This window comes from Thamnophis sirtalis, unplaced genomic scaffold (genome assembly GCF_051295495.1).
Source record: "Thamnophis sirtalis isolate CommonGarterSnake01/CBP01778 unplaced genomic scaffold, rThaSir2_p1.2 scaffold_7, whole genome shotgun sequence".
Lineage (NCBI taxonomy): Eukaryota > Metazoa > Chordata > Lepidosauria > Squamata > Natricidae > Thamnophis > Thamnophis sirtalis.
In genome coordinates, this window is record NW_028261387.1 from 95,661,557 (window position 1) to 95,686,692 (window position 25,136).

General features: G+C 45.6%; 1 protein-coding gene across 1 annotated transcript; it reads left to right on the plus strand.

Annotated features, from left to right (window-relative positions):
* The first annotated feature begins 1,577 nt into the window (after window positions 1–1,577).
* On the plus strand, window positions 1,578–21,442 carry LOC148044802 (BPI fold-containing family B member 6-like). Its single transcript, XM_087720895.1, has 15 exons — window positions 1,578–1,719; window positions 3,562–3,649; window positions 6,337–6,441; window positions 7,520–7,666; window positions 8,653–8,716; window positions 10,120–10,180; window positions 10,434–10,525; window positions 12,089–12,262; window positions 12,685–12,729; window positions 14,069–14,224; window positions 16,179–16,252; window positions 16,925–16,955; window positions 18,374–18,434; window positions 19,684–19,769; window positions 20,939–21,442. The coding sequence occupies exons 1-15, from the start codon at window positions 1,593–1,595 to the stop codon at window positions 21,032–21,034; spliced, it is 1,407 nt and encodes a 468-aa protein (XP_087577021.1). The 5' UTR covers window positions 1,578–1,592; the 3' UTR covers window positions 21,035–21,442.
* The last annotated feature ends 3,694 nt before the right edge of the window (window positions 21,443–25,136 follow it).

Here is a 25,136-nt window from a genome sequence, read left to right on the forward strand (position 1 = left end):
ATTTATCTTGGAAGATCTCCTTGTGAGTTTGTATCACATCTCTGTGGTTATCAAAGCCCTGAATTGGTTCTTTCATTCACGGGCAACTATATAACTGGCAGCCAAAGAGAAGATTAGTGAGGAAAGATCTGAACACAGAGAGGAAACTCCATCCATCCATCCATCCATCCATCCATCCAGACAGGTAAGTCAACTGTGTGATGGCCTAAAGGTACCCCAGGTGGTGGGAGAGGCCCCTTCTGTGAACGTTGATGGATACGTAAGATTGGGGTTGAGTCTCCCATCCAGCCATTCCTGCATCTGTAGCTCCAGAGTTTGGGGTGCAACTGTGAAGTGTTCCAGCAGGCTTAGAAGGGGCCACCCATTCGTCTTCTTCTGCAGAGTTGTAAACTGAGGTTCTCACTCTTTTAAAAATGATTTGGTCAGTTTCCCCCAGTTGCCTTTCCAACGGACAGTCATCCGATAACTTCTGGGCTCTGTCCCTTGAATTGGGCTGCCCATCAGGTCTTTGGCTCTGTCCTTCTTCTAGAAGATGAACAGTTGCAGGAACTGGACATGTCTAGTCTAGGGAAGAGAAGATATGTTGAGACTCTAGAAAGAGTGCAGAGAAGAGCAACCAAGATGATGAGGGGACTGGAGGCTAAAACATACGATGGACGGGTGCAGGAACTGGGTATGTCTAGTTTAATGAAAAGAAGGACCAGGGGAGACAGGAGAGCATCTTTCAATATTTGAGGGGCTGCCACAGTGAGGAGGGGGTCAAGCTATTCTCCAAATCACCTGAAGCCCAGGCAAGGAATAATGGATGGAAGCTGACCAAGGAGAGATTCAACCTAGAAACAAGGAGGAATTTTGTCTGACGGTGAGGACAATCAACCGATGGAAGAGAAGTTGCCTTCAGAAGTTGTGGGAGCTTCATTGCTGGAGGCTTTCAAGAAGAGACTGGACTGCCATCTTTCAGAAATGGTGTAGGGTCTCCTGTTGGGCAGGAGATTGGACTAGATAACCTACAAGGTCCCTTCCAACTCTGTTGATCTGTAGTCCAAGATCTGCTTATTGGCATATTTAATAAAGCATGACAAAGGCAAACATTTGTGTAATATTTGAATCAGGTCTATATCTCAATACGTGACCAACATCCGAAAGATGAGATGGTCAATATTGGTAGAAGATCAGAAGGTCGGAGACTGCGTAGTATAAGGGGAATCCATTTTCTCCAGGGCTACAACACCTCAACCATTTTGAGCCTTTGAGATTCTGCCATAACGGGAAATGATTAGAGTAGAACAAAATCAGGGCTCTTCCTTCTCACTCGCCCCAAAAGCAGGAAGTAAGGTGATTATTTATTTGAGGAAAGCTTTAGTTCGAAGCCAAATGGCTCCTTTTCCCTTGGATTCCTCCAGATGTTTTCATCTAGTGTTTCCCAAACCTTGGCCACTTGAGGACGTCTGGACTTCAACTCCCAGAATTCCCCAGCCAGCATTCGCTCCTGAATCTAAAAATTGCTGCTCTTATTCCATTTTTTTCACAGCCAAGGATTCGTTTCTGACTCTCTCTCTCTCAGCCTGTTGCTTAGAAGGAGCTAAGCCATCATGGATGTAGTCCTCAAGAGGCCCTGGGTTGGGTTGCTGGTCGTCTTCTGGGTTGTGATGGTCCACTGTGAAACAGGAGAGGCCTTCGGACCTCAGCTGAAAATTGACCCCAAAGCTATCACACGCAGTAAGTAAAAGAGCTAACTTTTCCAGAAACAAAGCTTGCAATAGATTGGTGGGAAGCTGGGCTGAGGAGCCGAGGTGGTGCAGTGGTTAGAGTGCAGCACTGCAGGCTACTTCAGCTGACTGTTATCTGCAGTTCGGCTGTTCAAATCTCACCGGCTCAGGGTTGACTCAGCCTTCCATCCTTCCGAGGTGGGTCAAATGAGGACCCAGACTGTGGGGGTGATATGCTGACTCTGTAAACCGCTTAGAGAGGGCTGAAAGCCATATGAAGCGGTATATAAGTCTTACTGCTATTGCTATTATTCAGGGAGGTATTCTGAGACCGATCTAATTGAGAATACCCTCCATGGAACCGTGTAGATAGCCAGGAGGGGACCTCAGGAAATGCTTGATGATATTTTGTTTGATGTCATCAACTGCTTGATTATGACATTTGTCATTCAATGTTGGATACAGTCTGCCAAATTTTAATCCTCCAAACTTGTAGGTCCCAGACTTTGGACACCTTAATTTTTTAAAAAAATGCCCTAGGGTCAATTATTTTGTCTACTTAAAGGTTACACATAGACAAACAGAAATAGTTTATTAGTATATAGGTGCAGAAGAGTCTTCCTTCCTTCCTTCCTTCCTTCCTTCCTTCCTTCCTTCCTTCCTTCCATCCATCCAGCCTTCCTTCCTTCCTTCTCAGTATTTTCCTTCTTTCTATATTGAAACCTTCCTTCCTTCCTTCCTTCCTTCCTTCCTTCCTTCCTTCCTTCCTTCCTTCCTTCTTTTCATTATCTTCTCATTCCCTTTTCATTTCCTTCTTTACTTCTTCTCATTCTCTTCTCATTCCCTTCTTATTTCCTCCCTCCCTCCTTCCCTCCCTTCTTCTCATTCCTTCCTTCTTTCCTCCCTTCCTTCTTTTCCACCCACCCACCCATCTAGTTTCTTGAACATGCAGTCTTGTTCATTCAGTGGTTTTATTATATAAATTTATTTACACCTCTGTTTTTTTCCTTCTCTTTCCCCAAGTAGAAGATAGCAATAGAAATAGCCCGTAGACTTATATACTGCTTCTTATTGCTTTCCAGCCCTCTCTAAGCGGCTTACAAAGGCAGCCTCTGGCCCCCAACAATCTGGGTCCTCATTTTGCCAACCTCAGAAGGAGGGAAGGCTGAGTTGACCTTGAGCCAGTTAGGATCAAACTCTTGGCAGTGGGCAGGGTTTGCCTGCAATGCTGCATTCTAACAGGAAGGAAGGAAGGAAGGAAGGAAGGAAGGAAGGAAGGAAGGAAGGAAGGAAGGAAGGAAGGAAGGAAGGAAAATAGCAATAACACTCAGATTTATATACCACTTCACAGTGCTTTTACAGCCCTCTCTAAGCAGTTTCCACAGTCATCCTCTTGCCTCCAACAATCTGGGTCCCCATTGCACTGATCCTGGAAGGACAGAAGGCTGGGTCAACCTTGAGCCAGCCAGAATTGAACTGCTGACAGTCGGCAGAGTCAGCCTGCCATGCCTCATTCTAACCCAGTGTTTCTCAACCTTGGCAACTTGAAGATGTCTGGACTTCAACTCCCAGAATTCCCCAGCCAGCATTCACTGGCTGGGGAATTCTGGGAGTTGAAGTCCGGACATCTTCAAGTTGCCAAGGTTGAGAAACACTGTCCTAACCACTGCACCACCAGGGCTCTAAATTGTAGCGCCTTTGCTTTCAGCGTTAGTGGGGATGGGAGAGAAGTCCAGGAGCTGTGATGGGAGATGGGGTGCCCCTCCCTCTCATGCTGGGGTGGGGGGAGGTGGCTCCTCATGGTACAAAGTCTCATGGCTTGGGTTGAGCATCTTTGCGTCTTGTGTTTTAGTCCTCCAGATGGCCATGACAGACGATAAGATCTTGGCCGGAATAACAAAAATGGCAACCAAGAACAAGTCAATGAAAAGCCTCAAAGGGTGAGTTGATTCATTTACTCTGAAGTAGCACAGGAGGAGTCCGGCTTTTGACCCCCCCCCCCCAAGGCAGGCTTCTAGAGATCTTGGGGTGTGGATCCCCAACTTTCCAGCCAACAGTTATAGACCCAGCAGATCTGGCAAGAGGGCGAGGCCTCAGTTCCTAATCAGAATGCGAAGGCTACAGCAGCAGAATTAAGGAAGAGCAGGGAAGGGATAATCTTGGGTTTAATCTTGTCTGGGTGGCCATTGCTTGGAATGGGAGGAGCTCTCCTGCCTCCTGGACTGGAGGTTGGGCTGGCAAACAAATATTTATTTATTTTGTCAAGCATGAATTAGATCAGTGGTTCCCAAACTTGGCAACTTTAAGACTTGTGGACTTCAACTCTCAGAATTCTCCAGCCAGCTCTGCTGGCTGGAGAATTCTGGGAGTTGAAGTCCACAAGTCTTAAAGTTGCCAAGTTTGGGAACCACTGAATTAGATAACAGAGATAAGAGAGAGATTACCCGTAGAGATCCGGTCCCTCACCACTCTCCCGGCCTTCCGTAAAGCCGCCAAGACCTGGCTGTTCCGGCAGGCCTGGGGCTGTTGATCAATCTCCAGCCCCACCTACACTGAATGGATGATGTGCAATTTTAATTATGTACCTTTTTAAAAAAAATTAAATGTTTTTTATCTGTCTGTAAGCCGCCCAGAGTCTCTAGGGAGTGGGCGGCATACAAATTTTATTAAATTGGAAATTGGAATAATGTTGAATGTATGTTTATTTCATTTGTATGCTGCCCTTTCCCCCCGAAGGGGGACTCAGGGCGGCTCACAACTCAAACCAGGGAAGGGGGATACAGACAATTTAACAACAACACAAACATAGACATGATTATGAACACATGAAATGAATATGAATGCAAGGGAATATTAGGAAAGGGACGATAGGAACGCTGGTGCGCTTATGCACCCCCCCCCTTAAAGGCCTCTTAGGAATGGGGTGAGGTCGACAGTAGACAGTTAAAGTTTTGGGGGGCTTGGGGAAGAAAGCACAGTACAATGCAATGCAATGCAATGCAATATTTATTACTTCAGTTTATTTCATCAAGCATGGATTAGATAACAGATGTAAATATAGACATGATTATGAATACATGAAATTAATACAAACACAGGAGAATATTAGGACAGGGGTAGTAGGCACGCTGGTGCACTTATGCACGCCCCTTAAAGACCTCTTAGGAATCGGTTGAGGTAGAATAGTAGACAGTCTAAGGTTAAAGTTTTGGAGGTTTGGGGGAGAAACCACAGTACAGTACAATACAATACAATACAATACAATTGTCAGCATCCCTCCATTATATAATTAGGAAAGAAAGACCAAGAGATTCCATGTATTGGAAATCAAAAGTACTTTTAAAAGTACTCAAAAGAGCCAAGGTGGCGCAGTGGTTAAATGCAGCACTGCAGGCTACTGCTAGATCAGCAGGTCAGCGGTTCAAATCTCACCGGCTCAGGGTTGACTCAGCCTTCCATCCTTCCGAGGTGGGTAAAATGAGGACCCAGATTGTTGGGGGCAATATGCTGACTCTCTGTAAACCGCTTAGAGAGGCCTGAAAGGCCTATGAAGCGGTATATAAGTCTACTGCTATTGCTATTACTGCTATTTTACTAATTACAAATGGTTAGCGAGCAATGGCGAAGCAAAGTCTGTTTAATTAGGCGTGAAAGCAATTGATATATAGAATAGTCCATTCCCCACCCCTTGGGATCATAGCCTCAGGCCAATCATAAGTCCTTCAAGTGTCAGGTGTGAGATAACTTCAAAAGACATCACGAAGATGGAATGTCGAGGCCGTTGGTCCAGGCGGGAAGCACTCACGCATGCGTATTCCAACCATCTGGTAAATACTAGAACATTCCTCCAGCACATCGAATAACCCCTCCCAAATACCAAACCCTCCCTCCCCGTTTCATGACAGCTGAAGCAGTAGCAAGGCAGAAGCTGACAACAATACAATACAATACAATACAATACAATACAATACAATACAATTTGGGGGGAAAAACACAGTGTCAGGTAACGCATTCCAGGCATTGAACTCTGTTGCTGAAATCGCATTTAGCTGTGGGAAAATCAACCCCTCTCATATAAGAACAAGGAGATCGTGGACAATAAAAAGCATATTTAGTTAAAATAAAATTGTATATGAGTTTTTGCAAAAGGATTCCCAATCATGAAAGATAGAAAGAGGACATAGCGAGGCAATCAATCCCAATAATTCCGCTGACTGGGCCCTGGAATTTCTCAATCAACTTATAGCTTTGTTTCCCCCCCCCTAAATCAGGTGTGTCCAAACTTGGGAACTTTAAGACTTGTGGACTTCAACTCCCAGAATTCCCCAGCCAGCTGGGAGTTGAAGTCCACAAGTCTTAAAATGCTGGCTGGGGAATTCTGGGAGTTGAAGTCCGGACATCTTCAAGTGGCCAAGGTTGAGAAACACTGTCCTACGTTGTGCCATGCCTTTGCGAAGTGGCTGTTTGGTTTCCCCAGTGCAAAGATCTCCCTTCAAAGGAAAACCCAGAACGTCCAGTTGCCTCTTGAATAAGCACTTCTGGGACAACCATGAACTGGATGAGTGAGAATCTTCAAAGGCTATTCCTTCCTTTGCTATTCTTCACGCTATCATTCTTTAATTCATAGGATGAAACTTAAAGAACTGAAACCCCCGGAAATTTGCACAAAGTTAATTCCACCCCAGCATATACAGACGTCCATGATTATCACCCTCACAGTTGCTGGGAAAAGGTGAGCGAGAAGCTTGTTTTGTTCTTTGGTCAAGGACCTGGAAGATAGAGTGTAACGTAACCATCCTCTGCTACCAAATGTGATGTTCCCGTGGTTCGTCCATGAGGCCAATGTGGAGAAAAGACAGGACACGATCTTTCTTGGGATGGAGCGACCCAGATTGGGGGTCTGAGAGCCCCTTTTATTGAGATAGGACAAAGGCAGGAGGAGCAATCAGCATGTGGTTAAAAACAGCCTGTAAAAGTACAATTTCTAATCTACTGCTCAGGGAAGTTCTGTCTATATATGGTCAAATCCTGGGCGTCATTGGTAGGGCACATCTCAGGATGTTATGTTATGCACTATCAGGATGTTATGGGGTTTTAGGAGTTTGTTTTCTCCTGTGTGGTTCAGCGTGGCTCTGCATGCCCCGTTATCCAGGGAAAGGCTGATGAATTCAGATATGGGAGACATGGAAAAAATAACAGCGAGAGGAGACAAGACCTTGTAAAGTGAGAAACAGAGACAAGAGTTGTGAATCAATAGAAGGAGAGAGATAAGAATCATACAAAGAGGTTCTCAGGATGTTATGTTATGAACTATCAGGATGTTATGGAGTTTTAGGAGTTTGTTTTCTCCTGTGTGGTTCAGCGTGGCTCCGCATGCCCCGTTATCCACTGGGCCATGGGTGACCCACACCTACACAAGGAACTATATTACAACAATAGAGGTTGTCCATGATGGCTTTGAGATGTTTGGGGGAAGATAGCAATAGCAATAGCAGTTCGACTTATATACCGCTTCATAGGGCTTTCAGTCCTCTCTAAGCGGTTTACAGAGTCAGCACATCGTCCCCACAGTCTGGGTCCTCATTTCACCCACCTCGGAAGGATGGAAGGCTGAGTCAACCTTGAGCCGGTGAGATTTGAACCACTGAACTGCAGATAGCAGTCAGCTGAAGTGGCCTGCAGTACCGTAACCACTGCGCCACCTCGGCTCTTCGAAGAATCCTGGGTAGAACATAAGGAAGTATGCTGTTCTAAGGGTAAACATGAAAACATGGACCTGTGTTAGACTGACTCTCTTGCCTCTCGTGTAGTGTCATCGGAGGAAAGATGGAGATCACCCTGAAATCCGAAATGAACATCACGATTAAGATGACGAAACACCCCGCAAAGCACATCGGGATAGAGAAAACTGGATGTGAAGTGAACCTCTTGTCCTACAAAACCAACATTCCCAGCAAGTGAGAACAAAACAAGATGCGTCAAGAAGAGAAGCAGCCAAATTGGGTTTGGGGGAAAGTTGGTTTGTGGGATCCAGCCAAGGATTCAGAAATCTGAATCTGGTTATGAGCCAAAGAGCTCAACTGATATCGGAAGGATGAGGAACGGGTAGCTGGGGAACCATCACAGAAGTGGAGAAGGACAGTCACCTCCGGGAATGTTGAGGGACAAGAGTCTCCACTCTTGGGTTCTGTGGTGGCCTCTTTCTCCTCATCTTGACTCCCAGTTCTTGGAAGTCAGACTTTCCCAAGGACTGGACATAACACAGCGTAGACCAGAACTAGCAATAGCAATAGCAGTTAGACTTATATACCGCTTCATAGGGCTTTCAGCCCTCTCTAAGCGGTTTACAGAGTCAGCATATTGCCCCCAACAACAATCCGGGTCCTCATTTCACCCACCTCGGAAGGATGGAAGGCTGAGTCAACCCTGAGCCGGTGAGATTTGAACAGCCGAACTGCAGCTAACAGTCAGCTGAAGTGGCCTGCAGTGCTGCCCTCTAACCACTGAGCCACTGAGGCTCATATCAGAAGATCAAGTATATCTTCTAAGTGGTATCTTAGATACAGGAATTCCTTGACTTATTGAGTGACTGTTCAAAGTTACATCATCACTGAAATAGGTGACTGATGACAGTTTTTCACACTTATGACCATTGCAGAATCCCCATGGTCAGGTGATCAAAATTCAGACGCTTGGCAAGTGACTCGTATTTATGACCACAAAGTTATCCCAAGTTCTTCTCTCCATCCCTCCATTACATCCCTCCCTCCATCCCTTTATCCACCCTCCCACCCATCCATCCACCCTTATTGCCTCAACAGTCTTTGAGACAAATGAGACAAAACTAAAACAGAGATTTTTGGCCTTGAAAACAAATTGCGTTGTCCTCAAATGAATTCCGTTTCTCATTTCTTGGGTTTCCTTCTCTTCTCTTCTCTTTCAGCATGCTTCCAAAGGTAGTGACTAAATTTTTGAATTCTGCACTTGGGAAACTCTTGCCTGGCATGGTAAGTTTTGGGACGCTGAGTTTATAGAGTTATGAAAGATGCAGCTGGGCCAAGATGTTTGATGGGTCTCCTTGCTTATGCCAGGGTTCCAAATAGCATCCAAAATTAAATCAGAGTCCGAGGCAAAAGTGTTACTCAAAGTCCCAATTTATGAAGAGAGCCATGTTGGCACATCTGGGAAAACCCGAATCTTAAAGCTTCCCGGTTTTTCCCACCCAGTTGAAAGTTCACAATCTTGCCCCCAGACCCACAAGCCCATCCCATGGCCCAATCTCCCACTGCCACACTGGCAGCTTCCACCCATCTAATTCCGGTCAGGTGCAGAGACAAAGGATGACCTTGGTTTCCTAGAAAGAATGTTGTTATGGCTGCATAGCATCTAACTCCCTACAATCCCCCACTCCCATTTTCCCACCATAGAAAATGCACAGCAGAATCATGGAAAGTGTGGCCGGCCTGAGATCCAGGCCTGACAACTTACCTGGATTCTACCTGTCCCGTTAGGTTTGGGCAAGAGGGGCAGACTCCAGATCCCATCTAACTGGGATTGTTAAGCTATGCATGGGCCCCTGGAACTGTGCCTGCCCCATGGTTTAGTTTAGTTTAGTTTAGTTTTATTGATCTAGTATGCCGCCCACTCCCGAAGGACTCCGGGCGGCTTACAATAAAACAAGGGAAGGGGAGTAATACACAAAACAACATATTAAAAAAACACAACAGTCACAATTTCCGAGGGGCTGGGTATTTCGAAAGCCCCCCGGCCTGCTGGAGCAGCCAGGACTTAACGGCTTTTCGGAAGGCCGGGAAGGTAGTAAGGGTCCGGATCTCCACGGGGAGATTGTTCCAGAGGGCTGGAGCTGCGACAGAGAAGGCCCTCCCCCGGGGAGTCGCCAGCCAACATTGGCTGGCAGCTGGAATCCGGAGAAGACCTAACCTGTGAGATCTAATCGGTCTGTGGGAGGTGATGGAAGACCCTCCTGCCTGAGATTCTGCTGATACGTTTCCTATTCCTTATTTTATTGATTAAAATTGTTTGCTGTCCATCTCGCCACAAGGACTGGTTGCAGGAATTGGTAAGTCTTGTTTAGTGAAAAGGAGGACCAGGGAGTGACATGATAGCAGCCTTCCAATATATCAGGGGTTGCCCCAAAGAAGAGGGAGTCAAGCTATTCTTCAAAGAACCTGAAGGTAGGACAGGAAGCAATGGATGGAAACTAATCAAGGAGAGAAGCAACTTAGAACTAAGGAGAAATTTCTTGACAGGGGAGCAACTTGCCTCCAGAACCGTTTGTTGCATCCACTCCCCATCTCTTGGGGGGGGGGGAAGGTGCCCAACTGCAACCACATCTGCTCTTCCTGTCCAAGAATCTCCCCTTTCTCCCCCCCCACCTTTTGCTTTCCAGATGTGCCCAGCTGCAGACAACGTGATTGAATTTATGGAGATGAAATTAGAATCCATGTTTGGTGAGTGACTTTGTTGCAGGAACTGGGCCTGGCTAGTCTAGGGAAGAGAAGGACCAGGGGAGACAGGAGAGCAGCCTTCCAATATTTGAGGGGCTGACCCAAAGAGGACGGGTGGGGGTCACTTAGGAGCTCTTACAGGTCTCATTTCGTGTCTCCCCGAGTTCAATTAGGGGCTCCTATAAGACACATCGGTTCTACCTGGTTTGATAAAAGGCTGTCTGAATGCTGACACGACTCCTGTGTTTTTTCATAGAAAAGAAATCTTTTGGGAATAGCAGCAGAGTGTGGTACGACGTGGTCGAAGAACCAGGAGTCTTCCCAGATTACAACTTAATTCAGCTCCAGGTAAGAGTGATTGGCTACACCGTCCATCCATTTCGCCCCTCATTGCCACCAACCGGCATTAATTTGGTTCTTCCTTAGCTCGGCATGGGGAGTGACCTCAACACTTGCCAGCTCTGTTCTGACCGAGGCTTCCCCAGCAGCACGAAGCCGAGTCCTCATCCCGATAAAACCCCTTTTATTTAATTTACAGTGAATTCCTCTCCAGCAAAATCCCGGCCTCAATGTCTTTCAAGATAGTTCACCGTTCCTGATCTTTATCAGGCTTGGAGAGTGGGCAGGCTGATATCTTTCATGCGCCAGTTCGGGCGAGTAGGTAGTTAAAAAAACTTTAAAAAGTTGGGAAAAAAGGTTCCCACAACTGCATGGCCCACCTGATTGTCATGAAACCTTTCTTTTCATTTTTTAAAAGCATTTTTTTTTCCTGCCCAAACTGGCAGGAAACAAATGTTTTAAAAAGTGTGTGTGTGGTGGGGAGCTTTATATCAGTGTTTCCCAACCTTGGCAATCTGAAGATGTCCGGACTTCAACTCCCAGAATTCCCCAGCCAGCATTCGCTGGCTGGGGAATTCTAGGAGTTGAAGTCTGGACATCTTCAAGTTGCCAAGGTTGGGAAACACTGCTTTAGATGATTGCACAGCTCACAGCTTATCCAGGCTGTCATCGGAAGCTTCCCTGCCCCCAACTTTTCAAAACATTTTTTTCCTGCCGATTCGGGAGAATGGGGCTTCTGGCAATTGTGTGGCTCACAGGAAGCTTTTTTTTTTTTTTTACTACCGGTTCGTGGAACCAACGACAATCGTCCCTACCGGTTTGTGCGAACCGGTGAGAACCGGTAGCAGTTCACCTGTGGTCTGCAAGAGAAGAGCCAAGCTCTGAGAACAGCAGGGAGCCCTCATTTCAACCCTAAGCTACATATATTCTCCTTTTTTTGGTATTCTGGCCCTTTCCAGCCATCGAGGGAGGGCTGCATTGCAGACTTTGGTCTGGGGTGGAGGGAGCAGGAGTCCAGAATAAAATTAGGAATGGCGAGCAGATGTCCAAGGACAGGACCAAGTTGGGGATGTGTGATGTTCCCCTGGGTCGTCCATGAGGCCAATGTGGAGAAAAGACAGGACACGATCTTTCTCGGGATGGAGCGACCCAGATTGGGGGTCTGAGAGCCCCTTTTATTGAGATAGGACAAAGGCAGGAGGAGCAATCAGCATGTGGTTAAAAACAGCCTGTAAAAGTACAATTTCTAATCTACTGCTCAGGGAAGTTCTGTCTATATATGGTCAAATTCTGGGCATCATTGGTAGGGCACATCTCAGGATGTTATGTTATGAACTATCAGGATGTTATGGCGTATTAGGAGTTTGTTTTCTCCTGTGTGGTTCAGCGTGGCTCTGCCTGCCCCGTTATGAACTGGGCCATGGGTGACCCACACCTACACAAGGAGTTATATGACAACATCTCCTACAACAGGGATGGCCAACTTCACCCCATCCAATCCAATGTATATCTTGGAGCAAGCTTCACTCGCTTTTGAAATAATGTCTCTGGTATTTACACTTCCTTCTCTAGGTTAAACTCCAACCCAATAATGGAGAAGTCGTAGAAGTCACACCCGACCCACTCCCTGAAGACCTGCCACCGAAAGAGGAAGGAAAAACCGCTGTCTACATACCTGTCTCTGTCATCAACGTTGCAATGACATTGATGGATGGCTCGTTCAACTCTGCCATTGCCGAAATTGAGGTGACTAAAGAATCGATTCCTTGATTCTGGTTGAAAAAGCAACTTTGGATTCCTTGACGGGCTTCCCAGAAATTCCTCCATGATTCCTTCACAAGGGCGTCTCCTTCACAAATCTAGATTTTAAACAGGAAATGGGCACGTTGGAGATATTCATAAAAAAGCAACTTAGGCATGATTTGCTGCTGCCAGATCAGGAGGCAGAGAACCACATGCCTCCTTTGCATAAGGAATTTTTCGCCTTTTAACCCTTGCTTAACTCTGGGCAAGGGTTAAAAGGTGACTTTCTTCCAGGTTGATTTCTGTGGGAAATAATAAGCCTTGCCTACCTAAGGGGTGGAAGGCCATTGCTTGCAATCTTTCACTAGGCTCTTTCGTGTTTGTTACTAACCTGTGTATTTCTCTCCTTCCCTTTTCTTGCTCAGGGTTCCACTCCAACGACTGACCAGCTAAAAGAAATATTGCCAGATGTAAGGTTTTTTTGTGTATTTTGGGTGCACTGAGATGTTTTCCGAAGGATAAGACAGCATGAGAGATTGGTTTGGCTCTGCAGGATGATGGGGATAGTTAAATAATAGCAATAGCAATAGCAGTTAGACTTATATACCGCTTCATAGGGCTTTCAGCCCTCTCTAAGCGGTTTACAGAGTCAGCATATTGCCCCCACAGTCTGGGTCCTCATTTCACCCACCTCGGAAGGATGGAAGGCTGAGTCAACCCTGAGCCGGTGAGATTAGAACCGCTGAACTGCAGATAGCAGTCAACTGAAGTGGCCTGCAATACTGCACCCTAACCACTGCGCCACCTGGGCTCAGAAAGAGAGAGAGAGAGAATGAGGTGGAGAGATAGGAGATAGAGAGAAAGATAAATAGGTAGATGGTAGATAAGAGAGGAAGAGAGATGATAGATAGGTGATAGAGATAGCTAGCTAGCTAGCTAGCTAGGGTATATACCTAGAAGATAGATAGCTAGGCAGGTAGATGAAAGAAGAGAGAGGGAGGGAGGAAGAGAGAGAGAAATGATAGATATAGATAGATTGATAGTAGAGAAAATGGAGAGAGAGAGAGAGAGAAAGAAAGTGTGTGTGTGTAATAAATAGATACTTGAGAGATGATAGATGATAAATCTTGTCTTATCTTGTGTCAGAAATGTAGGAACTAGGAAAGGGGGAAATAATTATTTTAATATTTAAAACATTTAATAAAATATATCTATAATATTTCTGTGTCTCTCTCTGTCATCTTTATTAGCCAGAACGCAGGAAAGATGATGCATGAGAGAGAGAGAGAGAGAGAGAGAGAGAGAGAGAGAGAGAGAGAGAGAGAGAGAGAGAGAGAGAGAGAGAGAGAGAGAGAGAGAGAGAGAGAGAGAGAGAGAGAGAGAGAGATGATAGATAGGTGACAGACAGACAGACAGACAGACAGTGTTAAGTTGTCAAGTAATGCATCCCATTCAATAAGAACTCCGAGGCAGGAAAATTTCTCAAAGAACATTTTATTTGGGACATATCCAATTGGCACAGACTTAGTGGAAAACCGACTTTAAGTTTCTACCAGTTTTACACCCAATTAAAAGTAATCCTTTTGCCATTTCTCCCCTAGCCCTTTCGGATCAGCTGCCAGGGAAGGAGATCGATCACCTCTGATGAAGCAGGCCATTAGAGAAAGAGTGTTGTGTGTGTGTGTGTGTGTGTGTGTGTGTCTTTGTACCCACTCCTCAGCACCCAAACAGTGAACTTGGTGAAGGTAGTTCGAAAACTTGTTTGCAGTTTACAGCAGTTTGATTTTAAGGATGTTTCATTTCCTCCAGGCTGACCTACCTGCTGGAAAAGAAATGAAAATGGAAATATCTCAGAAAGCGAATGCCACGTTTACCGCGTCGGCTACCGGAAGCCACATGACAACCAGAATCAGAGCCTCGTTCTTGTCCGTCGAAGATGGCGCTGAGTTCCTCTCCGTTGACACGGTAAATCAACGTTTCATACGAGTCCCTTTGCCAGAGGCCAATAGTCTTAACCCAGGGTTTCTCAACCTTGGCAACTTGAAGATGTCCGGACTTCAACTCCTAGAATTCCCCAGCCAGCGAATGCTGGCTGGGGAATTCTGGGAGTTGAAGTCTGGACATCTTCAAGTTGCCAAGGTTGAGAAACATTGTCTTAACCTGTTTTAGCTCTCTCACCTTCCCAAAATAACCTATCCGATAACACTCTTGTTAAGGTAGAGGGGGGGAAGGATGAGTTCAACCATACTTCTCAGAGGTCATTCCATCAATGCTGCATTGCTGAGGCTCTCAAACACCTACAAAGACAATTAGGGAGCATCTACAGGAAGGAAAGAAGGGAGGGGAGGGAGGGAGGGAGGGAGGGATGGGAAGGAAGAGAAAGGAAGGAGGGAGATAGGGGAAAGAATAGAGGGCTGTCCAACTATGAGCCAGTCATGTCCATCAGCAGCCAAAAAAACTTAACACAATCCTTGGTTGTATAAACAGAGGCATAGAATCAAGATCGCCTGATGTATCAGTACCGCTTTATAAAACCCTAGTAAGGCCACACCTGGAATACTGCAATCGACTTTGGTCACCGTACCACAAAAAAGATGTTGACATTTTGGAAAAAGTGCGGAGAGGAGCAACTAAGATGATCAAAGGCCTGGAGATAAAAACATATGAAGAATGGCTGCAGACTTTTTGGGCCTGGCTAGTCTATAGTAAAGAAGAATTAGGAGTGATATAATAGCAGTATTCCAATACTTGAGGGGCTGCCAGAAAGAAGAGGGGGTCAACTTATTCTCCAAAGCACCAGAGGTCCCTTCCAGCTTTTCTATTTCTATTTCTACTTCTATACTTCTACTTTCTATACTTCTACTTTCTATTTCTATTTCTATTTCTATTTCTATTTCTATTTCTATTTATTTCTATTTCTATTTCTATTTCTATTTCTATTTCTATTTCTATTTCTACTTCTACTTCTACTTCTACTTCTACTTCTACTTCTATTTCTATTTATTTCTATTTCTATTTCTATTTCTATTTCTATTTCTATTTCTATTTCTATTTCTATTTCTATTTCTATTTCTATTTCTATTTCTATTTCTATTTCTATTTCTACTTCTACTTCTACTTCTACTTCTACTTCTATTTCTATTATTTCTATTTCTATTTCTATTTCTATTTCTATTTCAATTTCTACTTCTATACTTCTATGTTGTGACTCAGCAGAAGTTTGCTGTGAGTTGAGTCGGGATGCAAGATTAACAATGCAGCTGGGGCTCGTTAGTGTCATCTTCTGGTGATAAAAGGACGGATGGTGCCACGCCCTGGTTGCAGGAGTCAACCTTCATCATTCATCGGCCGTGGTTTGTTTGTGAGAGACACTTGGAGAAGTGATTTGCTTTCTGTAACCCTGATTCAAGGAGACACTTGGAGAAGTGAATTGTTTTGTTAGAGTTTTGTTTTGCATCCTGTTATCTTCTTTCCAGAGACTTTATTTAGATTTATTTTTGGGCTCGCAGCCAGTCTGAGCCGAGGACTGATAAAGTTCTTTCCTTTTAAGTTTGTCTGCCTGTTGTCTTTGAACGGGCGGAGAAGGGGGGACAGAACACTTCTACTTCTACTTTCTGTTTCTGTTTCTGTTTCTGTTTCTGTTTCTGTTTCTGTTTCTGTTTCTGTTTCTGTTTCTGTTTCTGTTTCTGTTTCTGTTTCTGTTTTTGTTTTGTTTTGTTCTGTTCTGTTCTGTTCTGTTCTGTTCTGTTCTAGTCTCGTCTACTCTAGTCTACTCTAGTATACTCTAGTCTGTTTTTTTCCCCATGGAGCGATTCCATGCTGGCATGTCCCATAAATTCCTCCTCTCCTTGAGCCAATGATTCCACCATAGACTGAGGACCATCTCCATCTCCATCTTCTTCCTGTGCTTGAACTGTAGGTGCAGGAATGCAGCGCCAGTTTTGGCATAAAAGCGGAACAGCTGGCCATCTCCCTGGAATCAGGATCATGCAGGTACTAAACTGAGGAGGAGGGCCCTCTTGCTCTAAGGACCCCCCAACTGAAGAAGGTGGCCTTGAGGTCTCCTCAAAGGCCAATTTCAGTCACAATGTCAATGTCCCGACTGATGAGCCCAACTAAAGCAAGCCCACTCAAGACCATCAATGTCTCAATGCAAAACTTTACTGAGTTCACCCTTTTGGCACCACTGAAGGCAAAACCAGCCCTACCCAATTCCTGTGCAAACCCACCTAATTACAATATAGAATTGCCCCCTCCTCCCTATTAGTTCAGGTCACATTGTCCAATTGAGTGTCATTCTATTGCTATGAGAAAAAGTCACTGGTCTTTGGCGGACACCTGCAGATATGTCCTTGGCTCCCACGGCGCTCCTCCTTGAAGTCTGGAGCCTGCGTTCCTTCCCACCCTTCCCCGCCTCCTCTAGTCCTGTAGCAAGTTGAGAAGTGGCAATGGTTGCAACAGCATAAACACGCTTCGAGCTTGACACACACCCTTGTGGTTGCCAAGGTCAAGCTCTTTTTCACTACGGAGACTCCGTTGCAGACCGCCCTGAAAGCAAATGCAAGGCTGGTGTGTCAGCCGACGGAGCAGATAAAGAGACGGAGATGGACACGATGAAATTGCAAAGTAATGTTCTCTCCTTCCTCTTCCTCCTCCTTCTTACAGGTCAACGGAGATTTCTTCCCCTGCTGGAGACGTAAGACTGAAGTGACTTTAGGATACTGGGAATCACACATTTAAGAGTACTCTTATCTAACTGACTGGTGATGGGCTTTGGGCTAAGACTGGGAAATGAATTAATAACCTGAAGAGGTGATGGGTTTAGTCTGAGTCGGTCACCGGGACCAAAAGTTTATTCTTCCAAGCTTTTCCGCTCATGCTGGAACCCAGCATCAAGGAACCCATCTCTCTCTCCAGTGGGTTGTTCTGCATAAAATTCCTGGCTGTGTGTAGCTTTTAGTTATTAATTAGAGTGTTGACAGCTGCTATTACTATATTTTTCAGAGTATAAGACTCACTTTTCCCCCGCTAAAAGTGGGTGAAAATTTGGGTGCATCTTATACACCAAATGTAGCCCCAAAGGTGAGGCCCGGAGGAAGAGATGGTCTGTGGAAATCCCTGCAGCCTGGAACAGCTGATTGGAGGCCTTCCAGGAGGCCGATCCACCCGCCAATCAGCTGTTCCTGCTGAATCCGGCTGCACCAGTGTGCTGAAGCTGACCTGGCTGATCGCTATTTGCGCATTTATCTTGTTTATATTACACTAGAAAAGGCAACGGATAAAATGGGAATAAATAGTCTGCTTACAATACATGGAATAAACTGGATGTTATTTCACTCCAGGCTAAGACCTGCTCTTGTCCCCAGTGCCCTTATTAGTAAATGCCTAATATTTCACGGTGAAGCAAAACGACCTCTTCACAAATGATGGTAAATATAGGTGTCTCAGAATCATGTTGCAGGGTCCAATTTGAGTCGGTAGCCAGGACCAAAGTTTTATTCTTCCAAGCTTTGGGCCTCATATTTGCAACAAATGAGGCCATGCATTCAATGTCACAGCTACTGCGATTGTTGGCCGAGCAGGGACAAAAATAGCCAGGGAAATGATTGAAGCCCAGGAAACAAGCTCTTTGTCAGTCAACAGGACCGCTGATTTACCACCAGCCTATCAGGTACTTCGGATCTGAGCATATGAGTGGCACAAGAAACAACAATTACTGTATTTTTTGAGACACACCTTAGTTTTTGGGGAGGAAAATAAGAGAAAAAATATTCTGCCTCTGCCTACCAGCATCCATGTTATTCATCTGGCTAGCGTCCTGTCAGTGTGTGAGAGAGTTGAGGGCTGTTTGGAAACAAGCAGTATTTGTTGTGTGAGCAACAAGGAAGGAGATAGCCAGGAGCCTGGGCGTGGCTTCTTCTGTACTAAACCTACATGCGGGGATGATATCAGAAACTAAAACTGAAAGTGAAACTTCTCTGCTGAATGGCCAAGTTGGAAAGCCTGCTTTTGGGATTGCATAGTTACTTCGTGTGTTATATTGCCCATTTTATCATGCAGTCTTTAACTAACTCTGTTTCAGAATCTGTTTCTATCACCTTTTCGCTGTTATAGGTAGAACCAGCAAAGGGTTTTATGAAAACCATCATGGATGGCTGGATCCCCCATGCCAATGGTAAGTGTTTGAGACCCTGGAAAGAGTGCAGAGAAGAGCAACAAAGAGGATTAGGGTCCTGGGGGCTAAAACATAGGAAGAAGGTATCAGATTTGTTGCAGAAAAATCAGATCCAGAAAACACGCACAGATAACTGATTCGGCTGGATTCATTAACTTCCTTATATACATAATAACAGATGAATAAATGTACAATACCAATAGCAGATTCTTTCAACGTGGCAGAAGTTACAAGCAGAACCCAAGCAGGAGAGAACAGATAGTTTCGTTTCAGAGTTCAGAGCAGACGGAATAGTTTCAGTTTCGATTCTCAGCACAGACTCAGATCTGTTTAAGCTGCCCTTGGCTGACTTAGTTGCTATGCCTATTCATTGGCTGACCTTGTTCCCATGTTCTCTCCCAGGCATGAATATTCTAACAGAAGAGTTGTAGGAATTGAGAATGTCTAGTTTAATGAAAAGAAGGACCAGGAGTGACATGATAGAAGGCTTGCAGTATTTGAGGGGTTGCCCCAAAGAAGAGGGAGTCAAGCTATTCTCCAAGGCACCTGAGGGCAGGACAAGAAGCAATGGGTGGAAACTAATCAAGGAGAGAAGCAACTTAGAACTAAGGAGAAATTTCCTGACTGTGATAATTAATCAGTGCAGTGTTTCTCAACCTTGACGACTTTAAGTCCTGCGGACTTCAACTCCCAGAATTCCCCAGCCAGCAGAGCTGGCTGGGGAATTCTGGGAGTTGAAGTCCGCAGGACTTAAAGTCGCCAAGGTTGAGAAACACTGAATCAGTGGAAGTACTTGCCTCCAGAAGTTGTGGGTGCTCCAATTGGAGGTTTTTAAGAAGATACTGGACAGCCACTTGTCTGGTATAGTATAGGGCCATGCCTTGAGCAGGGGGTTGGACTAGAAGACCTCCAAGGCCCCTTCCAGCTTTGTTATAGTGTGGATAGCAATAACTCACTTGAAGGAAATGGCAGAAACTCCTGGATGGGGCTGTCAGAGGAACTTTTCCTAAAGGAAACGGGACTTCTTGTTTTTTTCCCCCCTTGAAAACATTTCGCTTCTTACCCATGAAGCTTCTTCAGTTCTAGAAGAATTGAACTTAGAACCAAGAGAGAAAAAAACTGAGGGGGGAAAAAATCAAGGAAATCCATTTGACTTTTGGAAAAGATTGAGAATCTCCAGAGACAAACTGGGAGGGAAAGAAGAGATTGGGGGGGATCCAACAGCTGCCTCCTGTTTTTTTTTTTGCAGATGTCCTGAGTAAGAATCAGATTCCTCTCCCAAGCCTGCTGGGGTTGATGTACAGCGAAGGCAACACCACGCTCAGTTTGGGAGAGGTCAGTTGACGGAACCCCAATTGTTTGTCTTTGGGGGGTGAAGACCCCTCCAGCTCCATTGCCTTCCTGGACTCAAAGCATGTCTGTGGGGCAGGAGCCACGCCAGGGGCCTCACAAGGCAGCCATATTGTGCAATTGTATATCTGCCCCCTTGTTAATTGACAATCCCCCAATTCCTGTAGAAAGGGCTGCACTGATGATGTTACCCAGTTGGGTCATGAAATGTCTGCAAGAAAACAACCAAGGTCAGAGGTCACCAAGAACCCCACAGCCTTTCTTTCTCCTCCTCCTCCTCCTCCTCCTCCTCCTCCTCCTCCTCCTCCTCCTCCTCCTCCTCCTCCTCCTCCTCCTCCTCCTCCTCTCCTTTCTTTTCTTTCTTTCTTTCTTTCTTTCTTTCTTTCTTTCTTTCTTTCTTTCTTTCTTTCTTTCTTTCTTTCTTTCTTTCTTTCTTTCTTTCTTTCTTTCTTTCTTTCTGCAAACTCCACTACCTCTAGCACTGATAATGTTACCTTAGGTAATGAAATATCTGTGTCAGCCACGACTTCATTTAGTAATCAGGAAAGAAACCACTCAACTCCATTTGTTTGAAATCAAGTGTACTTTTACTAATTACAAACGAACAGTAGCAAAGCTAAGCTGAATCTGGCTAATTATTAATATCATGTATAATTCAATCCCCTCCCCTTGGCACCCCAGTCCAATTATAATGCACCCAACTGTCAGGTGGGAGATAACTTCAAAAGACATCACCAGCAGTTCGGCGGTTCTAATCTCACCGGCTCAAGGTTGGCTCAGCCTTCCATCCTTCCGAGGTGGGTGAAATGAGGACCCAGACTGTGGGGGCAATTTGCTGACTCTGTAAACCGCTTAGAGAGGGCTGAAAGCCCTATGAAGCGGTATATAAGTCGAACTGCTATTGCTACTGCTAATCCTGTGCTACGAAAATTCCCCTTCTATCAGTGCAAAGGTGTAGCTGCCTGCTTGGCCTGCCCATTTCTCAACTTGTGGTCCCAGTGTAGCTATAGTTTTGGGCAAAGAGGACAACTAGCTGTTTGTAAGAACCAGCTGTTTGTAAGAAAGTGCAAGGAAGCGTGTGTGTGTGTGTGTGTGTGTGTGTGTGTGTGTGTGCAAATAGGAAATAACGGCTGTCATTTTTCCAATCCTCACAGAATGTCTTGGCCTTTCACGTGATGATCGAGGTTTACGATGAAGAGGAGATGGCGGAGCGAATAAGTCAATTCCAAAAGAAGCCCAAGGGCGCATAAGGAGGGAAAGCGTGGGAGTCTTCCTGATCAATCTCTTTCCCTCCCCCCTTGGCTCCTCCAGATGTTGAATCTATCGCTTGGAACGCAACTGACCGAATTCACACACCAGCTGAGAAGATAAAGGCAGCTTTCTTCAACGCCTCTTAATAACTCACCTTTTTTTTTTAATAAACCGTTTCGAGGGGTGGCTAATTGGGAAGAAGAACATAAATTTATGCCATGAATGAATACCTAAAGAAACCTCCAGATTGGTACTTCTAGAAACCTGGATGGTTGCCTGTATCTCTTTTCTCTCCTTCCCTGCCCTGCTGAAACTTCTACTCTGCTCCGTCCTGCTCTCGGTAGTAGCAACTCACTAAGGAATTAGGGTGACTCTGCCCATGTTTATCAAATAAAACATTTCAATTTCTTCTTGTGCATTTCTCAGGTTTGCTTTGGAGGTGCATCTCTTGAGGTTCATCAGGACATTATGAGGTTCTGGGGGGACTCCTGTCCACAGGGCCAGGATGTGGATGGGTGATGGGCTGAAGTTTGATTGAATGATCCTAAAAGCAGGTCACAGTGCTTTTGTGTCACAAAGTAGCACCTTGAGAACCAGGCGAGAAGGTCTGCTAGATGAAGCCATGGCTCCTTCAGTCCAGGAATTAGCCCCCTGAGAACCAGGAATGCTAAGAAAGGAGAGGGGAACTGTGATGTTGAAGAGAGCATGGTCCATCTGGTCTCTTCTCCTCTTCTTCGGAAGGGGGATACTCCATGACCCATATAGAGACAATGTGTGTGTCAGGTTTCCTAAAAATGCCCTAATTGATTCATGAGTATCGAGCCAAGTTTCAAAAGAAAACCAGTTATTTATTAGGAGCACCATTTTGGCAATACTGGGTACTTGAGAGACCGCCTGCTGCCAATTACCTCCCAAAGACCCGTTAGATCACACAGGGTCAGCCTCCTCCGGGTTCCGTCCACCAGCCAATGCCACCTGGCTACTACCCAGGGGAGGGCCTTCTCTGTGGCAGCTCCGGCCCTTTGGAACGAACTCCTCGCAGAGATTCGGATCCTCACCTCTCTCCAGGCCTTCCAGAAAGCCGTTAAAACCTGGCTGTGCCGGCAGGCCTGGGGTTGATGAGTTCCCCTCCCACTCGACTTATATGGTTGTATGATTCTTGTGTATTTTAATTACGTGTATTGTGTTTTATGTTCCCTTTTTCCCCTTTGGAGTTGTTCGCCGCCTTGAGTCCCTCCTGGAGAAGGGCGGCATACAAATAAACTAAACCTTAAACCTTAAACCTTAATACTGTATTGCAGTCAGATCTGAGCCTCATTTGAGTTATAGCTGAACTTTGCCCCTCAGTCTGTGTCATAAATCACATTCCCCAATGAGGTGCACCCCTCCCAAGCCTGCTGTATTAATCTGGGATCCAACTCTATCTGAATGTATGTGTGGAATCCCTCCCCCTTCTCCCACTATTGACAGTGTGGCCATTTCTGATCAGGGAGAGATGATACTGAAAGTTCTGGTGACATGTTTTCAAAATGATGAAGCTAGAACAGTTTATGAGGCCATTCCTGAAATGGCATCAACATGGGCCTGTGGTGGGTTTTCACAAAACGCTTCACTAGGTGTTGTGGCCCAGCAGGAGCCATTGGAGCTGCCATCAGACTCTGACAGCGAGGGGCCCTCTGAGTCGGCTCTGGAGGATGTGGAGGACCCTGGACAGGGTTCCGGCTCCGAGCAGGGCGCAGAGAGGCTGGTTGGCTACCAGGAGGCACCTGAGCCTTGGACCAGTGGGGAGGAGACAAGGGAGAGTGAGCCGGAAGCCAGTAGTGAGTTGTTCCTGGATGCACGCCATCGAAGAGCTAATAGGCGTCAGGAACAATTACGCAATTACAGGAGGTGATTGCACTCAGCTGGTGGTCATTAGGCTCCTCTCCAGGCTATAAAAAGACTGCTTGTGCACACGCCCCTCTTTGCAGAAGTCAACACAGAGTCGAATGTCGGAGAACATTGTTAGAAGCTTGGCAGGCTGGATTGCTGCCAAGCCTTATCTGTGTTCGTTGCTGCCCAAGCTTCTCTGTGCTGGGTTCTGCCAAGGACCCGTTTGTCTGTTAATTAAATGCCGTAATTTATCTCTGGCTCAGAGTGTGCTTTGGTGTGGAAGGAGGGGAGTCAGAACAGTTAGGTAACCCTGGTGGATGATACTAGATACATATGGCGGTTGGTAGAACATATCTCAGGAACTGAGATAATGGGTTAATTCAGAACCCAGGTTCTCTCCAAGGTGCTTTTTTTTTCAAGAGACAATCGGACCTTCCTGTTTTTCTTTGAAGGCGTTTCTCTTCTCATCCAAGAAGCTTCTTCAGCTCCGACTGGATGGTGGGGAAGGGAAGGATTGATACTCCTTGCAGGCTTCCATTCTCACCATCCAGTCGGAGCTGAAGAAGCTTCTTGGATGAGAAGCGAAACTCCTTCAAAGAAAAAAAAAAACAGGAAGTCCAGTTGCCCTTTGAAAAAAGCACCTTTGGGACAACCAGGACCTGGATGATGGAGAATCTCCACAGAAATTAGATTTCTGAGTGTTCAACCCTGAAGCTGACCTCGCTGAAGCCATTTTTGAAGCTTCAATGTTTCCACACTGGAGCCGAGGGACAGGGAGGAGGGAATAGAGATAGTTGGGGTTTTATAGCCAAAGCAAAATACTTTCTCTTGGGAACCAAGGTCATTCCCACGCCTGGTCAGAGAGAGGAGGGGCGATGTTACCAGACAATCGGATGGCACTTGATTGGACTACGGGGCTGATTGTTTGTGGGGAAAGGGAACTTTCACTTTTTAATCAGGTGAAAACCGTGCGAACCTTTAGAGTCGTTTTTCCCCAGCCCGTGCCAATCAGATACCTCCAAATGAAACTGTTCTTTGAGGAATCTACCTGCCTTGGAGTTCTGTTCGCTATAGGTGTATTACTTGGAACCCTGACCCTAAGCTTTGTCTGGATAGCATCTCCACTTGATGGGCTTCTCCATCCAGGATGGAGAAGACCTTGCACCTCCCTTGGCCAAAAAGTGTTGGGAAGACTACAGCCCCCAAACGTCTGGATGAGCCTCCCCTTTGCACAGAAGTCCTGCATGACTGAGAATCTCCGTAGACATAAACCCAGCTTATGTTTTGTGTGAATGGAATCCAAGTATTACAAGCAAGATCGTATACCGTATCATTAACTATCAAGGGGCCCCAAGGAAAGATGTTTTATTCAGCTATCCATAATCATCTCCAGCTCCATGATGGAGAAAGCAAAGTGTCAGGGTTTAAATCCATAGCAAGCATCTTTTTGGGGGGGTCTTTGGCCTGCCACACTTTCTATTATTATACTATGCATTTTCTATTGTGGGAAAACAGGATTGTACGGAGTTAGATGATATGCAGCCATAACAACATTCCTTTCTAGAAAGCCAAGGTCATCCTTTGTCTCTGCACCTCTGCACCTGACCGGAACTGGATGGGTGGAAGCTGCCAGCATGGCAGGGGAAGATTGGATCGTGGGATGGACTTATGGGTGTGGGGGCAAGATCTTGAATTTTCAACTGGGTGGGGAAAACCAGGAAGCTTTCAGATTTGGGTTTTCCCAGATGTGCCAACATGGCTCTCTTCATAAATTGGAACTTTGAGCAACAATCAGACTCTGGTTTACTCTTGGATGCCGTTTGGAACCCTGACAAATACATTTATTGGAAATATCACCAGCCCATACCTGGTGAAAACCGACTCTGAAGTCTCCTGCGGTTTTCACTCAATTAAAAGCTTTTCTGCTTTCTCAAAACAATCAGTCACACGGTCCGATCACAACGTGGACTGGCATCACTCCGCCGTCTCCCAACCAAGTGTGAGAACGTCCTTGGTTCCCAAGGGAAAATATTTTGTTTTGGCTACCGAATTCCTTCTATTTCAAATCCTCCCCTCCCTGCTCCACTGTGGCAATACTGAAGTGGTTTTAAAAAAAATGGTTTTGGTCAGGTCATCTTCAGGGTTGACACAAGAGGATGGCCTCGATGGAGAAAGGGAAGCTCCATTAGCATAATAAAAAAATGTGAAAACAAACTTTCCCCCTTGTTA

What these genes read in the sequence shown, in the direction of transcription:
- LOC148044802 (XM_087720895.1), top strand. Translation starts at nt 1,593, where the DNA reads ATGGATGTAGTCCTCAAGAGGCCCTGGGTTGGGTTGCTGGTCGTCTTC. An exon ending in CCCCAAAGCTATCACACGCA is followed by an intron (nt 1,720 to 3,561) that starts GTAAGTAAAAGA and finishes CTTGTGTTTTAG; the next exon opens with TCCTCCAGATGGCCATGACA. An exon ending in TAAAAGAAATATTGCCAGAT is followed by an intron (nt 12,730 to 14,068) that starts GTAAGGTTTTTT and finishes CATTTCCTCCAG; the next exon opens with GCTGACCTACCTGCTGGAAA.